General features: G+C 43.0%; 1 protein-coding gene across 2 annotated transcripts in view; it reads left to right on the forward strand.

Moving 5' to 3' along the window:
- The window catches only part of CGN (cingulin), a 101,634-nt gene that overhangs the window by 57,753 nt on the left and 25,223 nt on the right, over positions 1-18,658 (forward strand). Inside the window, exons 2-9 of one of the 2 annotated variants that reach the window (XM_069768387.1) lie at positions 14,346-15,442; positions 15,522-15,604; positions 15,681-15,750; positions 15,877-15,972; positions 16,088-16,230; positions 16,662-16,797; positions 17,087-17,299; positions 17,546-17,694. In XM_069768387.1, coding sequence (XP_069624488.1) covers positions 14,357-15,442; positions 15,522-15,604; positions 15,681-15,750; positions 15,877-15,972; positions 16,088-16,230; positions 16,662-16,797; positions 17,087-17,299; positions 17,546-17,694 — 1,976 coding nt within the window. In that variant the 5' untranslated portion in view covers positions 14,346-14,356. The remainder of the gene's footprint in view (positions 1-14,345; positions 15,443-15,521; positions 15,605-15,680; positions 15,751-15,876; positions 15,973-16,087; positions 16,231-16,661; positions 16,798-17,086; positions 17,300-17,545; positions 17,695-18,658) is intronic. The other variant, XM_069768396.1, reaches the window with a different exon arrangement.

The raw sequence follows: 18,658 nt of genomic DNA on the forward strand, positions 1-18,658 counted from the left end.
TTACTCAATTGAGACAGGGCGAATGGATATTAAATCAGTCCATTTTCAATCAGATTGTAGAGTTATTGGGGACTCTAGTAATAGACCTGTTTGCTAATATTGACAATAGGAAAGTGGAAGCCTTTTTGTTCTCTAGATCCCAGGGGGAACCCTCAGACCTTAGACTCTTTCATTATCCCTTGGACACAGTCTTGCATATGCCTTTCCCCCAACCATCCTCATCCCAGCAGTTCTGTGGAAGCTCAGGGATGACAGATCAAGGCTAATTTTGATAGCTCCCTTCTGGCTCAAAAGAACTTGGTTCTCCTGGCTGAGGATGCTATCGGTCACAGATCCTTGGGTTCTTCCGGATCTCCCAGACCTTCTGTCTTAGGGACCGGTGCTCCACCCTCAGACAGAGAATCTCCACCTAACAGCGTGGATTTTGAAAGGATGCTACTGAAGGGAAGAGGTTTTTCAGATAAATTAGTCTCTACACTAATGAAAAATAGGAAGACCGTCACCACTAAAATTTATGGCAAGACCTGGAAAAAATTCCTTTCTACCTCCGGGGTAAGAGTACAGGATGGGGTCCCAATTATTGAGATCTTGGAGTTTCTACAGAAGGGACTAGAATTAGGCCTGTCAGTAAGTACCTTTAAAGGTACAGATAGCAGCTCTTGGAGCATTGTACAATGAAAATATAGCTGGCAATCCCTGGGTAACATGATTTATTAGAGCCACTTCCAGGTCTAAATCATTAGCTATTCAAAGGCTACCACCTTGGGACCTAAACCTAGTCTTATCAGCTCTAACAGTTCTCCCATTCAAGCCTATAGAGTCAATACCTCTTAAAACTATATCGCTTAAAACTGCTTCTCTTATAGCCCTAACGTCAGTCTGGAGAATAAAGTGATCTCCAAGCACTCTCTGCGAGTCCTTCCTTCACAAAAATTCTGGACGACAGTTATCCTCATACCTGACCCTGCCTATCTTCCAAAGGTAGCATCCAGATTCCATAGGTCCCAAGAGATAATCCTTCCTTCTGCTCAAACCCTAAGAATAGAGAAGAAGAAAATTTTCACACATTAGATGTGATAAGGTGTCTGGTTCAGTACCTAAAGTCCACCCAGAGTTATAGGAAAGAAGGGTCTCTGTCTGCTTTCAGGGACCTAGGAATTGACTCAAGGCTTCCAAGAGCACTATAGCACATTGGAAAACAGATGCGATAGCCTTGGCACACTCATCTATTGGAAACGTAATTCCAGAGGGGCTGAAAGCTCATTCCACAAGAGCTATGGTGACCTCCTGGGTCGAGAGGTCAGAGGTATCAATAGAACAAATCTGTAAGGCGGCCACCTGGTCATCACCTTCAACCTTTTTCAGGTACTATCGTCTAGACCTAGCCTTTTCGTCTGACTTAAGGTACCGTCACACTGAACGATATCGTTGCTTTTTGTGACGTAGCAACGATATAGTTAACTAAATCGTTCTGTGACAGCGACCAACAATCAGGCCCGTGCTGGGAGATCGTTGGTCGCTGGGGAAAGTCCAGCACTTTATTTTGTCGCTGGATCTCCCGCTGACATCGCTGAATCGGCGTGTGTGACGCCGATTCAGCGATGTCGTCACTGGTAACCAAGGTAAACATCGGGTTACTAAGCGTAGGGCCGCGCTTAGTAACCCGATGTTTACCCTGGTTACCGTTGTAAATGTAAAAAAACAAACGCTACATAATTACATTCCCGGTGTCTGGTCATGTCCCTCGCCTTCAGCTTCCCGCACTGACTGGTGAGCGCCGGCCAGCCGTAAAGCAAAGCACAGCGGTGACGTCACCGCTGTACTTTACGGCTGGCGCTCAATAGTGCTGGAAGCTGAAGGCGAGGGACCTGACCAGACACCGGGAATGTAAGTATGTAGTGTTTGTTTTTTTACATTTACAACGGTAACCAGGGTAAACATCGGGTTACTAAGCGCGGTCCTGCGCTTAGTTACCCGATGTTTACCCTGGTTACCCGGGGACTTCAGGGTCGCTGGAGAGCTGTCTGTAACAGCTCTCCAGCGACCAAACAGCGACGCTGCAGCGATCGACATTGTTGTCGGTATCGCTGCAGCGTCGCTTAGTGTGACGGTACCTTTAACCTTTGGAAGAAGGGTTCTGCAGGCTCTGGCCCCTCCCTAAGCAACAATCTCTGTAATTCTCTCCGTGGTGCTGTCATGGGGGACTGAGAAAAGCATAGTTACTTACCGATAACGGTATTTCTCAGAGCCCATAACCGCACCCGCTTATTCCCCCTCCCATCACGTGTGCGGTGAGCGCGTTCTATAGTATGAAGTGTGTTTTTTGTATAGACACGGTGTGCTCCTATTAAGCAATATAAGTATATTTTTGTTGTCACTAACCTGGAGGACCTTCGATGCTCTGTAAACCAACTGATGCGGGGGAGAGGTACCGCCATTTTTAATCCTGTAGGTTTCCTGTCCCTGAAGGGCGGATCCCCTCTCTCCGTGGTGCTGTCATGGGCTCTGAGAAATACCGTTATCGGTAAGTAACTATGATTTTTCTTTCAAAAATAAGGAAATTTCTAAGTGACCCTAAATTTTGGAACGGTAGTGTATGAGTTTTACTTTTTGTATTGGAAGAACTGAAATAAATTAACTTTTTGATGATATTCTAATTTTATGAGTAGCACCTGTATGTAGCTCCTAAAAAAAAAAAAAATTTCTGGCGCCAATCCATTCCCTTCGTAAGTCCCATACTTAGAGACTAGGACATCCTCCTGTGTGCAATCTGTCTCCTGTCTGTCACTTTACATTCACTGAAAGGCCACAGAGGCTGCCACACCATAAACAAGAGGCACCACTAACCAGACACCACCATGAAGACCAAGGAGATCTCCAAACAAGTCAGAGACAAAGTTGTTAAGTACCAGTCAGGGTTGGGTTCTAATAAATTTATATATTAATCCCAATTTCTGATCCACCGTAGCACCATCAAATCCATTATCATCAAATGGAAAGAGCATGGTACTTCAACAAGCCTCCCAAGAGTCCCACCAAAACTCTCAGCCTGGGCATAAGGGCTTTATGCTGAGAGGCAGCACAGAGGCGAAATGTAACCCTGAAGGAGCCGCAGAGTTCCCAGGGAGAGATGAGAGTATCTGTCTATACGACCACAATAAGCCGTACACTCCATAAAGGTGGCTTTTATGGAACATTGGGCAGAAAAAAGCCTTTACTTACAATTTGTGTGTAAGGCTCATTTTTGAGTTTGCCAAAAGACATGTGGGAAACTCTCTAAATGGATAGAGGAAAGTGCTGTGGTCAGATGAGACCAAAATTGAACTTTTTGGCCACCAAGGTAAATGCTTTGTCAGGCCCCAAACCAACACAGTTCATCAGCCCAAGAACATTATTCCCAGAGTGAAACATGGTGGCAGCATCATGGTGCTGGGATGTTTTTCATCAGCTTGGTCAGGGACAATGGTACGAGTCAAAGGGAACATGAACGATGTGAAATTGAGGGATATTCTATTATTATTATTATTATTATTATTATTATTATTATACATTTTTATAGCGCCATTTATTCCATGGCGCTTTACATGTGAATACGGGGCAAATATAGACAAATACATTAAACATGAGCAGATAACAAGGCACACGAGTACATAAGGAGGGAGGACCCTGCCCGCGAGGGCTCACAGTCTGCAGGGGGTGGGTGAGGATACACTAGGAGAGGGAAGAGCTGGCTGTGCGGCTGTTCAGTAGGTTGAGGATCACTGCAGGCTGTAGGCTTGTCGGAAGAGATGAGTCTTCAGGTTCTTTTTGAAGGTTTCTATGGTAGGCGCGAGTCTGATGTGTTGGGGTAGAGAGTTCCAGAGTATGGGGGAAGCACGGGAGAAGTCTTGGATGCGGTTATGGGAAGAAGAGATGAGAGGGGAGTAGAGAAGGAGGTCTTGGGAGGATCGGATGTCGCGTGTAGGTAGGTACCGGGAGACCATGTCACAGATGTATGGAGGAGACAGGTTGTGGATGGCTTTGTATGTCAGTGTGAGGGTTTTGAACTGGAGTCTCTGGGCGATAGGAAGCCAGTGAAGGGCTTGACACAGGGGAGAGGCTGGGGAATAGCGGGGGGACAGGTGGATTAGTCGGGCAGCAGAGTGTAGGATGGATTGGAGTGGTGCCAGAGTGCTAGAGGGGAGTCCAGAGAGTAGGAGGTTGCAGTAGTCGAGGCGGGAGATATGGGCATGCACTAGCGTTTTTGCAGTGTTGCGGTCAAGGAAAGCACGGATCCGGGAAATATTTTTGAGTTTGAAACGACAGGAGGAGGCAAGGGCTTGGATATGTGGCTTGAAAGAGAGGGCAGAGTCGAGGATCACCCCGAGGCACCGGGCGTGTGGGACTGGGGATAGTGAGCAGCCATTGACATTGATGGATAGGTCTGGTGGAGGGGTAGAGTGAGATGGGGGAAAGATGATGAATTCTGTTTTGTTTCTTGAGTAAAACCTGTTTCAGTCTGTGACTTGAGACTGGGATAGAAGTTCTTTCAACAAGACAATGACCCAATGTGATTTAAGTGGGAAACGTGTAAGGCCGCTTCACACTTGCGAATTTTACGGACGTAAGAGCGCAGAAACTACGTCCGTAAAACTCGCAAAACATACGGCACAATTATTCTCTATGCCCCTGCTCCTATCTGCCGTATTAAACTGATCAGTATTATACGGCTTTCTATGGCCGTAGAAAATCGCAGCATGCTGCGTTTGTCACCGTATTGTGCAAATAAAACGTCAATGAAAGTCTATGGAAGCCCCAAAAATACGGATCACACACGGACCAGCAGTGTGACTTGCGAGAAATGCGCAGCGGTGTTAGCGAGAAAAGCCGGTAATTCATTGCGGTGTACAGTAAAATCACACTGACAGCTTCCAGTAGAATAAATGTGTAAACATAGAATATATATATATATATATATATATATATATATATATATATATATATATATATATATATATATATATATATATATATATATATATATATATATATATATATATTTCTATATATTTCTATATATTTCTTCCAGCGCTAAACAGCTTTAAAGCCGGTAATTCAATTACCGGCTTTTGCTTTCTCCTTCCTAAAACCCGACATGATATGAGACATGGTTTACAAACAGTAAACCATCTCTTATCACCGTTTTTTTTGCATATTCCACACTACTAATGTTAGTAGTGTGTATATGCAAAATTTGGCCGTTCTAGTTAGTAAATTAAGGGGTTAAATGGCGGAAAAAATTGGCGTGGGCTCCCGCACAATTTTCTCCGCCAGAGTAGTAAAGCCAGTGACTGAGGGCAGATATTAATAGCCTGGAGAGGGTCTACGGTTATTGCCCCCCCCCCCTGGCTAAAAACATCTGCCCCATCTGGTGATCTGGAAGATGCGCCTATTCTGGCACTTGGCCACTCTCTTCCCATTCCCGTGTAGCGGTGGGATATGGGGTAATGAAGGGTTAATGTCACCTTGCTATTGTAAGGTGACATTAAGCCAAATTAATAATGGAGAGGCGTCAATTATGACACCTATCCATTATTAATCCAATACTAGTAAAGGGTTAAAAAATACACAAACACATTATTAAAAATTATTTTAATGAAATAAAAACAAAGGTTGTTTTAATATTTTATTGAACGCCCAATCCAATCACTGAAGACCCTCGTTCTGTAACAAAAAAACCATAATAAACCAACAATATCCTTACCTTCCGCAGATCTGTAAAGTCCAACGATGTAAATCCATCTGAAGGGGTTAAAATATTTTGCAGGCACGAGCTTTGCTAATGCAACGTTGCATGAGGACAACCAGCAGAGGGCGCCCTCTTATGATCTCGAGCCAGGGAGCTTTCTAGGAAAGTTCCCACGATCTAGGAACAGCCAGCAGAGGGCGCCTCACCGCAAATGCAGGTAAATATAGGTCATTGACCTACTTTACCTACATTCTCCGGGGATTTGCAGACATGAGCAACGTTGCATTAGCAAAGCTCGTGCCTGCAAAATATTTTAACCCCTTCAGATGTGCCTTTTCTGGGGTGGCTGGGGGCAGATGTTTTTTGCCAGGGGGGGGGGGGCAATAACCATGGACCCTCTCCAGGCTATTAATATCTGCCCTCAGTCACTGGCTTTACTACTCTGGCGGAGAAAATTGTGCGGGAGCCCACACCAATTTTTTCCGCCATTTAACCCCTTAATTTACTAGCTAGAACGGCCAAATTTTGCATATACACACTACTAACATTAGTAGTGTGGAATATGCAAAAAAAATAGTGATATGAGATGGTTTACTGTATGTAAACCATGTCTCATATCATGTCGGGTTTAGGAAGGAGAAAGCAAAAGCCAGTAATTGAATTACCGGCTTTCTGCTATATCGCGCTGGATGAAATATTAATATATATATATGTGTCCACTGATAGATATATATATATACATACATACATACATACATACATACATACATACATACATACATACATACAGTGTTTTGTTTTTTTTTTTTTTTACACATGGATCCCTTGTATAGCCGTATGTCGGTTTTGCAAGTCTGCGATAAAAACATGCAGTACGGATGCCATACGGATTACATACGGAGGATGCCAAGCGCAAAAAACGCTGAAACACCCTGCCTACGGAGGAGCTACGGACCACTATTTTCGGGACTTTTCAGCGTATTACGGCCGTAATAAATGGACCGTATTTTCATACGCTGAGTGTGAAGCCGGCCTAAATGTTTTGGAGCGGCCTAGTCAAAGCCCTGACCTTAATACAATTGAGAATCTGTGGTCACACCTGAAGATTGCTGTTCACCAGAGCAACCGTCTAATTTGAAGGAGCTGGAGCAGTTTTGTCTTGAGGAATAGTCAAAAATCCCAGTGGCAAAATGTGGAAAGCTCACACTTATCAAAGCGACTTGCTGCTGTAATTGCTGCAAAAGGAGGCTATACAAAGTACTGACTTTATGGGGTTGAATACATACTGAAGTTTTCATTTATTTTGTCCCATTTTGTTTGGTTCACAATAAAGAAAAAAAAATTAAATGTTAACAGCTGTAGGCATGTTTTTTACATAAAATGATGCAAGCCCTCAAAAACAAAAAAACTGTGAAATTCCAGGTTGTGAGGTAGCAAATCAGGAAAAATGCCAAGGGGTGAATACTTTCGCAAGCCACTGTTTAGTGGCACGATCAGGTTTTCAAATATATGATTGTATCTTCGAGATGTTGCACTCAGCTTTGGAGATTGTGACGTGGCACAAGCTCCACGTGCTGATTTCCTTGTGTTGCCTTCTGTGGTTTTGGCAACCTCCCTCTTATTGACATTTCAGGCTTTTGGCTGGTGAAAGGGATATGTAACCCACTGAGCAGTTTCACCTAGGCGGAGGTGAGACCTACTAGCACTTCCTGTATGGAGAAAAGCAGGTTAATGATTGACTGCCTTGGTTCTAGGAATGTGTCAGCTAGGTGTGTGTGTGGCGCACCTTCACCTTCCAGACATGTAAGTCTATCCTGCTTCCTTACTGGAAATTTTAGTTCTTTTTTTAATCACATTTCAGAGACCGTATTGAGAATTTTGAATGTAATTGGTACTTCAGCTGTAGAGGAAGGGTTTAAGAATTCTAGCTCTTTAATATGCTGCCTCTTTTTAAAGAGATGAAAAGTAATTGGACAAATATCGCAAAAGCTCTTTAATGGGTTGCAAGGGTTCATTCCCTTGTTAATCCATCATTGGTGGATCAGGTAAAAGGTCTGGAGCTAATTCCAAGTGTGGCATTTGTACTTGGGAGATGTTTCTGTCAACATCAATGAGTTTTCTAATTTGTTGACTTAACATTTCTGCTACGCTCTCTTGTCCAAGTTACATGTGTTGGTAGTCTAACATTTACTGTACAATAACCACCATATGGTTACGGATTCATGTTTGGCCAAATTTGCACAAAATGTTTGATGATGTGGACCGTCATACTAACCAATCTTCAGAGGTTGGAAAAATTGTCCAAAGTTACGTACATGGTGAGACCACAGCACAATTAAGAAATGTGTTGAAAAGAGCATGATTCCCAGTAGTGTGCGTATTAACAAATCCCCCACGTACATGCTCTTGTACCATTTTTTTGACTGACTGAAGCACTATTTTGGCACAATGTTCACTGAAATTGATGCATTTGATATGAAGAAACAGTCTTAAGGAATTAAAAGTTGACATTGATGATGGTCAAAGGGGAGCTGGAAAAATCTGACACCCTTCAGTTTAATTGGCTCATGAAGAAACTGATGGACAATTTAAACTCATTAGAAGAAACTTATTAAAACCAAAAAAATCTAAATTTCAGAGATTCTCTTGATTACAAAAACGATAAGGTATACACATGGTCCAAAGGAGAGTCTTTTTAGGTCTATCTTAAAAACTCATTCTACAATCGAGAATATGATTTTCTTTTTCATCAACTGATTGTAATGTCTGAGAGTGGACCGGACACCTCTTTCTGGTATGGACACAAGATATGAACGCAGCCTCTGTGCATCCTGGTCTGCCATGTTACGGTATGTCCAACGTAACCGCTACATCAGTGGATAGCATTGTTGGGTAATTTTGAGGTCAGATCCTACAAGGGAAACCTTTGCTTGGAGTTAAGATGTTCCCTGTCTTTACGCTGGTTTACTCCTTGTTCTCGGTCTTCCTCCCACATTCCAAAGACAATAATAACGGAGAATATCGATTGTGAGCCCAATGGGGACATTGATGATGGCTGTGAGTGTGAAGCTCTGCAAATTATTTTCCAGCTATATAGGATGCTAGGATGTACAGTGACCAGCATGGAAAGCCTGCTAGGAGCAAAGAAATCTGCAGCTGAGGGGAGTGTTTTTTTTTTTTTCTTTTTTCTGCTTTTAAATTCTAGTAAGTCAGTGAGGAAAATCCCCTGCAGTGTTTGGATGCCGGCTGTAACTTCTCATACACTTTTCTTGAATTGAAAAACAGATTTTCTGTTCTCAAATCAGTTTGGTAATGCTGGGGTACAATCACACAGTCAGTGGTCATCGTCGGCTTTCTGCATATAGTTCTCTAAGTTTACAAGAGAGAGAAAAGTGAAACTGTAAATGAAGCCAAGGAGAAACTCACGTGGGCTGATGGGACGACTGTTTAAAAAAAAAAAAATCTAGAAAGGAAAAAAATAGTGACACCATTCACATTGCAGCGGTCGCAGAAATTGTGTAGAAAACTTTTTTTTTTATAAATTCTGGAAGTAAAAACCAATTTCATATACGGTAGATGGAAAAAATGAACATATGGAGCGTCAGACGGGGATGACAGATTATATATATATATACAGTGGGGCAAAAAAGTATTTAGTCAGTCAGCAATAGTGCAAGTTCCACCACTTAAAAAGATGAGAGGTGTCTGTAATTTACATCATAGGTAGACCTCAACTATGGGAGACAAACTGAGAAAAAAAAATCCAGAAAATCACATTGTCTGTTTTTTTATCATTTTATTTGCATATTATGGTGGAAAATAAGTATTTGGTCAGAAACAAAATTTCATCTCAATACTTTGTAATATATCCTTTGTTGGCAATGACAGAGGTCAAACGTTTTCTGTAAGTCTTAACAAGGTTGCCACACACTGTTGTTGGTATGTTGGCCCATTCCTCCATGCAGATCTCCTCTAGAGCAGTGATGTTTTTGGCTTTTCGCTTGGCAACACGGACTTTCAACTCCCTCCAAAGGTTTTCTATAATGTTGAGATCTGGAGACTGGCTAGGCCACTCCAGGACCTTGAAATGCTTCTTACGAAGCCACTCCTTTGTTGCCCTGGCGGTGTGCTTTGGATCATTGTCATGTTGAAAGACCCAGCCACGTTTCATCTTCAATGCCCTTGCTGATGGAAGGAGGTTTGCACTCAAAATCTCACGATACATGGCCCCATTCATTCTTTCATGTACCTGGATCAGTCGTCCTGGCCCCTTTGCAGAGAAACAGCCCCAAAGCATGATGTTTCCACCACCATGCTTTACAGTAGGTATGGTGTTTGATGGATGCAACTCAGTATTCTTTTTCCTCCAAACACGACAAGTTGTGTTTCTACCAAACAGTTCCAGTTTGGTTTCATCAAACCATAGGACATTCTCCCAAAACTCCTCTGGATCATCCAAATGCTCTCTAGCAAACTTCAGACGGGCCCGGACATGTACTAGCTTAAGCAGTGGGACACGTCTGGCACTGCAGGATCTGAGTCCATGGTGGCGTAGTGTGTTACTTATGGTAGGCCTTGTTACATTGGTCCCAGCTCTCTGCAGTTCATTCACTAGGTCCCCCCGCGTGGTTCTGGGATTTTTGCTCACTGTTCTTGTGATCATTCTGACCCCACGGGGTGGGATTTTGCGTGGAGCCCCAGATCGAGGGAGATTATCAGTGGTCTTGTATGTCTTCCATTTTCTAATTATTGCTCCCACTGTTGATTTCTTCACTCCAAGCTGGTTGGCTATTGCAGATTCAGTCTTCCCAGCCTGGTGCAGGGCTACAATTTTGTTTCTGGTGTCCTTTGACAGCTCTTTGGTCTTCACCATAGTGGAGTTTGGTGTCAGACTGTTTGAGGGTGTGCACAGGTGTCTTTTTATACTGATAACAAGTTTAAACAGGTGCCATTACTACAGGTAATGAGTGGAGGAAAGAGGAGACTCTTAAAGAAGAAGTTACAGGTCTGTGAGAGCCAGAAATCTTGATTGTTTGTTTCTGACCAAATACTTATTTTCCACTATAATATGCAAATAAAATGTTAAAAAAACAGACAATGTGATTTTCTGGATATTTTTTTCTCAGTTTGTCTCCCATAGTTGAGGTCTACCTATGATGTAAATTACAGACGCCTCTCATCTTTTTAAGTGGTGGAACTTGCACTATTGCTGACTGACTAAATACTTTTTTGCCCCACTGTGTATATATATATATATATATATATATATGTATATGTATATGTATATATATGTATATGTATATATATGTATATGTATATATATGTATATGTATATATATGTATATGTATATGTGTATATATATATATATATATATATATATATATATATATATATATATATGTATATATATATATATATGTATGTATGTGTATATATATATATATGTGTGTATGTGTATATATATATATATATATCTCAAATTTATTTATATGAAAGAGTTTGGGCACCCCTATTAATCTTAAGCTTAATGTTTTATAAAAAATGTTTTTTTTTTTGCAACAGCTATTTCAGTTTCATATATCTAATAACTGTTGCAGTAATGTTTCTGCCTTGAAATGAGGTTTATTGTAGTAACAGAAAATGTGCAATCTGCATTCAAACTAAATTTGACAGGTGCATAAGTATGGGCACCCCACCAGAAAAGTGACATTAATATTTAGTAGATCCTCCTTTTGCAAAAATAACAGCCTCTAGTCGCTTCCTGTAGCTTTTAATGAGATCCTGGATGAAGGTATTTTTGACTATTCCTCTTTACAAAACAATTCCAGTTCAGTTAAATTTGATGGTCGCTGAGCATGGACAGCCCTCTTCAAATGATCCCACAGATGTTCAATGATATTCAGGTCTGGGGACTGGGATGGCCATTCCAGAACAGTGTAATTGTTCCTCTGCATGAATGCCTGAGAAGATTTGGAGCAGTGTTTTGGATCATTGTCTTGTTGAAAGATCCATCCCCTGCGTAACTTCAACTTTGTCACTGATTCATGAACATTATTGTCAAGAATCTGCTGATACTGAGAGGAATCCATGCATCCCTCAACTTTAACAATATTCCCGGTGCCGGCATTGGCCACACAGCCCCAAAGCATGATGGAACCTCCACCAAATTTTACTGTGGGTAGCAAGTGTTTTTCTTGGAATGCTGTGTTTTTTGGCCGCCATGCAGAACGCCTTTTTATATGACCAAAAACTCAATCTTGGTTTCATCAGTCCACAGGACCTTCTTCTAAAAAGAAATTGGCTTCTCCAAATGTGCTTTTGCATACCTCAGCCGACTCTGTTTGTGGCATGCTTGCAGAAACGGCTTCTTTCGCATCACTCTCCCATACAGCTTCTCCTTGTGCAAAGTGCGTTGTATAGTTGACCGATGCACAGTGACACCATCTGCAGCAAGTTGATGCTGCAGCTCTCTGGAGGTGGTCTGAGGATTGTCCTTGACTGATCTCACCATTCTTCTTCTCTGCCTTTCTGATGTTTTTCTTGGCCTGCCACTTCTGGCCTTAACAAGAACTGTACCTGTGTTCTTCCATTTCCTTACTATGTTCCTCACAGTGGAAATAGACAGGTTAAATCTGAGACAGCTTTTTGTATCCTTACCCTGAACAACAACTATGTTGAATAATCTTTGTTTTCAGATCATTAGACAGTTGTTTTGAGGAGCCCATGATGCCACTCTTCAGATGAGATTCAAACAGGAGAACAACTTGCAAGTGGCCACTTTAAGTAGCTTTTCTCATGATTGCATACACCTGGCTATGAAGTTCAAAGCTCAATGAGACTGTGCCTGTCGCTGATTGGTCGTGGCTGTTTTGCCACGTCCAATTAGCGACTTGGAGTTCCATGATAGACAGAGGCCGCGACCAATGAATATCTGTGACAGACAGACGGAAGTGACCCTTAGACAATTCTATAGTAATTCATGTATTTTTTTCGGGTGTGGATGAGATCTGGTGAAACCCTTCTACTTTAATATGTATTAGTGTAGTCCATGGTGAACCACACCCTGAAAGGCATGTTCACACAAGATGAATGTGCTGCGTTCTGCAGTACGAGATTAATGGACACTTTTGCTGTAGTTGACGCCATTTGCACTCCCTGTGAAATCTAGAACATTCTGCCCATGTCGCCTCCCAATGTCACCATTAGGGTAAAATTCCAGCGATGGCCATAGATCATACACAAGATTATTCACCAATTGTCCAAAAAGCATTCATCCAGCAGACACCTTGTTCGGAGTAAGATGGTTTTCAGAGGCTCTTGCCTGGTGTTCCCTGTACTGTAGCATTACCGTATTCTCCTTGCCTAGAGGAACCAGGTGATTGTTTACACCATGCATGGGAAGTTTGTGCTGGAAAATGATGGAATCCAAAGTATAAAAGTGGGTCACGTACTTGCAGCAGCTGCCCAATATCCGCCCCTGACCTGTCCTTTGCATGTCCGCAGACAGTGGCACCTTCATCTATGACTTCACCGTTATTTTTTTGCCACAGATGTGCACCAATCTCCGTACACATGTCACAGTGTGAAGGGTTGGGTGGTGCTTCGCTCCACAGGCGCATCCTCATTGTGCCGCCTGCTCCTTCTAAGCTGCAGTCATTTATTTTCTAGCTCAAGCTACATGATGGTAGGAGAAAAGATGACTTCATGGGATAATGTAGGCAAACTGTAAAGTGCTGCGGAATATGTTAGCGCTATATAAAAAAAATAAATATTATTATTATTATTATTATTATTATTAAGTGGGCAGAATGTTATCTCCTGCCGGCAGCAGTGCAGCCCCCTGTACTGCACATTTATATGGAAACCTCCGCAGCCAGCCGTTCACCGATCAGGCCTCATGGAAACAACTGGGTCGTGTAATGAGCTGAGGAATCTGGACTGATGCAGCAGAAAGTAGTGCAGCGCTCATTACCGCTCTCCTTGTTTATTGTCACGACATTGCACTTGTTTCACCCTGTCACCTACCATAGGGGGAGCTATATAGGCACTGAATAATGAAAAACACAAAATGCCTAACGCAGCAGCATTGGAGAACATGTTTTCTACATCAGTCAGTGGTGTTCCGCGGAGCCCAGACGGGCCAGGGAGACATGATGTAAGAGAAATGAACCACAATGCACACTCCTTTTGGTGGATCACTGTGCACAATGTGGGAATCCTAAGAATGCACCTGTAAAACTCGCCAGGTTACAGGCCATAGAAATATGTTCAGGGAAAAATGCAGCGCACCCAGTTTGTGGCTGGACTGAGCTACTCCCCCATCCAGCAGCCATGGTGCTACGGGTGAAGCTGCACCCCTCGGCTTTTGTTACGTTGCCCTTGCACCTGGAGTTTTTCTGCATTTTCTAATATCCTAGTTTTCTGTTTCCGATGAAAGGCCAGTTCTCATTATATTGTGCAGAACAGACAGAGCAGGTAATACTTGTCCGCAGACAGAGATTATGCTAATGAAGGTAATGATTTTCCTCAGTCTGACATGTACAGAGATGTTATGATGGACACAGGGGCTTTGTAGTATTTTCCCAGGTTCTCACTGTCTTGTATTTTCATCTCCAGTTCTTTGGTGAATGGAAAGACGTGTTCATGGAGAAATGGCCGAGCAGCACTTACCCGTGGGCCAGGGTGTTCAGATCCGTTTTATCGATGACCTGAAAGAAAACAGGAAGCCAAAGAGTATAAGGTCCAAGCAAGACTCCTACGGAGTGGCAATCCGGGTTCAGGGCATAGACGGACAGCCTTTTGTGGTTCTTAACAGCGGAGACAAAACTAAATCTTCATACGGGGTTCAAATCAAAACTAACAGTGCCTATGGAAATGCCTCACCTAACTCCACGTCCGAGTACCAGGGACTCAGCACCAGGGCGAGCCGGACCGTCCACACTAACAGTTCAGAGTTAGAAATGCCAGACAACCCGTATAGCAATAGGTCATGCCACCAAACTGGCTCGCAGTGCAGCAGTACCTCAGATGAGGAGCAAACATCCAGACCTCGCAGCAAGCCGCGAGCACTACAGCCAGCACGCCGGGAGGAGCTCGGGAGGTCCCAGTCCCATGGCTCTTTACTAGATGCAGAACAGGAAGACTCCTATGGCTATGATGGACATTACAGTGAACGATCCTCCACCCTTGATACTACATACTCCCAATCATCTGGCAGCCGTGGAAGCCTGAAGAAGACAAGCAATGGGGAGGTCACAACTGGTAAATATAAGCCGGCAACTAGTCAACAACCTGCCTCCTTCCTCGGTTCACTACAGAGGAAGAACGGCTTCCCAACATCATCATCGCCAAAGCTGCCAAGTGATGACATAGACACAAAACCGCTTTCCTCTGTGGACGATCTAATCAATAAATTTGACAAAGTCCAAATGAGGGGACGGACAGCAAGAAGGAGCCAGGCCATGAAAGATGAGCGGAAGCGATCACAAAGTTTGGATGGACGGAAGTCTCAGCAGGGCACCACAGACTATAGAGAAGTGCAGACCACAGAAAGGAGCGTACAGCAGATTCATCGCCAAGACAACCTGGCATTTGATAGAGCTTCCCTAGAAAGGGAGGGTGTCAACAAGACACGGCTGACTAAAGAATGGTTGGCTCAAACTCTGGAAGATCCATTTCCTCCATCTCTGCAAACGGTGCAGTCAGAGCTGCAGGTATCACAAATTGTTGCGCCAATGTCTCTATAGTTATCGTTCTCTGTGGCTTACTGATGGTTTCATTTTTTGTCACTAGTTGAAGAGCACACCTGATCTTCTGAAGGGCCAGCAGCAAGATGACCCCACTCGTGAGATGGTGTACAGCATCCTTCGTGATGGGTCTGTACTTGTCTTTTACTCCATGGTATATGGTCTCAATAGTGTCTATGCTAAATGCATTTCTTGAACCACTTAGGTCTAATGAGAGTGATGCCTTTCTGCGGAAAAAGACCAGTCTCCTCCTGGAAAAGCTTCAGTCCTTCCAAGTAAGTTTGTGAGAATCCAGAAGGGTTTTCCTTTTGGACTATAGCTGATTTTAGTAGACGTGGCTACAAGATGGTGGGCTGCCGTGGTGGCCCTACTTTTGGTAACATTTGGTGATATCTCTGCAGGCCTCGCCAGGAGATGACACCAGAACACTGGATTCTAAGAAGGACTCGGAGAGGAGAGTGTCTGAACTTAAGCAGCAGCTGGAGGATGAAATGAAGGTGAGAATTGAGATGCGCCTTCACTAGTCATCCTGGCTGTGGAGACTTCCAAATGAATGCACAATCTTGAATATTTCTCATCGACTCTTGAACGTTCTTATCTTTCTTTTGATAGCAAAGAATGAGGCAGGAAGCTTCTCATCCAAAGGCCTCAACTCAGAGACTGGAGATTCAGCTGGAGGAGTCTGTAGAAGAATGTAGGAAGCTAAAGGAACTTCTAGAAAAGAAAAAGAATGAACTGAACTCCATGTCTCAGGAGTATGTCCTGGAATCTGTAGTTCTTCTCCTCTATGTAAATGAGAGGGGGGAGCCAGATAGCTCAAACTTTCTAGTAATGTCCTAAATTGACCAACCAAGGTGGAAAAAAGAGGCATTTATTGTTTCTGGGATGGGTTCAGTTCACTGTACAAGTCAATTTATAACTTTATATCTACTGGTAAATATTTTATGCAGTGGAAAAAAAACAGCTCATGGCAAAGAATACAAATGTCTCCCCGAATATACAGTCTGTGGCGCCACCTGCACTCTCAACAAGTGTACTACAGGTCTTTAGCTCATGCTGCATATTGCATGAGCTAATCATATAGGTTTAATTTTTGGTTGGATACACTTGGTTTAGCACTCCCCTGTACTCCCTACTGCTGCGGTCTGTGTATTTAGCTGTGTAATGAATTTTCTCTCTTGCACAGGTTGATTGAAGTGCGGATGAGTAAAGAACAGGTAGAAACTAAATTGAGATCCCTGGAAGGGAAATTTCAAGATGCCAAAGAGGTGAACCAAATGCGTGCAAAGGGAGCCACCGGGGAAAAGCACTCTCTGCTTAAGGTAACGTGTGACTCCTGGTGCCCCTTTCACCTTAGCTTTTCTATAGCAGAACTTGGCTTGCTTGAGCTGCCTGTTTTACATTGCTGGTTAAAACAGAGCCTGTGCATCGTCATTAATATTCTGAGCACTTAGGTCGCCTCCAGACATCCTGAAAACTGTCCCCATCACCTGAGTGGACAAAATGAGCAACCCCCTGTTTTCCGGGCCTTCACTGGTCTAATCAGGCCCACCAATATGAAATTGCCGTCTGCATGTGTTAGGTTGCACCAAACTCCCTCCGCCCCTTTAGGAGCTGCAAGAAATGCAAGAAGAGTTGGATGCAGTTCTGCAGATTCGGTACAAGCAGGATGATCTACTGAGACAGAAAGAGCGGGAACTGACAGCCCTGAAGGGGGCGCTGAAAGAGGAGGTGGCCAGTCATGACCAAGAGCTGGAGCGCGTCAGGGCGCAGTATCAGAGTGACGTGCAGCAACTAAGGAAAAATATGGACAACGTATCCCAGGTACCAGAAAGTGCCAGGGACCCACCTTCCAGTCTATGTATGGCTTGATCTGCTGCAGGTGGTTATACACACTTCTCAGCCATGTGTCTGCTTACCCTCTGCTCCCTGCCATCTATATATGAACCCTCACTCTGCCTCTATCTCCATTTTCCTTCCTCTTCTCTCATTTTTGAGTGTTCTGTGGATCACCTTTCCGTTGGGCTGTACCAGTGTCCAAGGAGAAGTCACCTGTATTTCTTCCCCCAGGACCAACTGAGCCTGGAGTCTGAACGGCAGAAAATTAATCAGGTTGTGAGGAACTTGCAGCGAGAACTGGAGGAAAGCAGTGAGGAAATCAACCAATGGAAGGAAATGTTCCAGAAAAATAAAGAGGACCTCCGCAAAACAAAGGAGGAGTGAGTATGACCAAGGGGTTGGGCAGAGACCCAGTGTAAGGTCTGTAATCCATGGCTTCCAGAATCCAGATAGTAAATAACTTTATAACTTGGCTCACTGTTGGCTAAGCATAAAAACAAAGCTGTACTTTTTTTCCTTTTACCATGAAGTGTCCACTTTTCTTTCTTCCGTAGATGTAGCTGTCTGAGCGCTTTTTATTACAGGGCGAGTTCTATTTTTCAATTACGTTGTTTTGGAATATATAGAATTTATTTCTATAGTATAATTTTTCACACTGAATTCTGTGTCGTTCAACATGTAGTTCATCAATTGGTAACTTTATTCTGTGGGATCAGTGCGATTACAGTGATACTTTTACATTTATATACTTTCAATCTAAAACTCATTATTTTTATTTTATATAAATCATTTGGTTTTGTGTGGCTTTATTCAGCGAGCCAGGACTTAACATTTTCCATTTTCGCTGAGAGTTTGTTTTTCGCAGGATGAGATGATTCATTGATCCCACTTAGCAGTAGATATAGGTTCAATAAAATATTTTTAAAGTTGGAGACCAAATGAACAAAAAACAAAAAAAAAATTTTTCACGATGCACACAAGTTAGCATTTAAGGTTGTCATGAGTGAAGTTTTATTTAGGTACTTAAACACTCATGAGCCTGAATATCTTGCATGGTCTGATAAGTGTAGTAAGATGGCAGAGGTGGAGGACATTGTAGCATCCTGCAGGTAAGTGTTGGAAGGGGTGACCATTGGTGCTATGTGTACAGCTTCTTTGTCCCTCTGGGTCACTAAGTTGTACGATTACATCAATTAGTCAGAACAACCCGCTAACCAAAACATAATGCTACGTAATGATGTGGTAAGTGGGACTTCCCAAGAGTCAATACAGAAGATGCCGAGTGTTTGTCGGCTCCAAAGTTACAGAAAAAGACTTCTCCATTACTCTGCCTGTGATTAGTGG

Source organism: Ranitomeya imitator, chromosome 1 (assembly GCF_032444005.1).
Source record: "Ranitomeya imitator isolate aRanImi1 chromosome 1, aRanImi1.pri, whole genome shotgun sequence".
Taxonomy (NCBI): domain Eukaryota; kingdom Metazoa; phylum Chordata; class Amphibia; order Anura; family Dendrobatidae; genus Ranitomeya; species Ranitomeya imitator.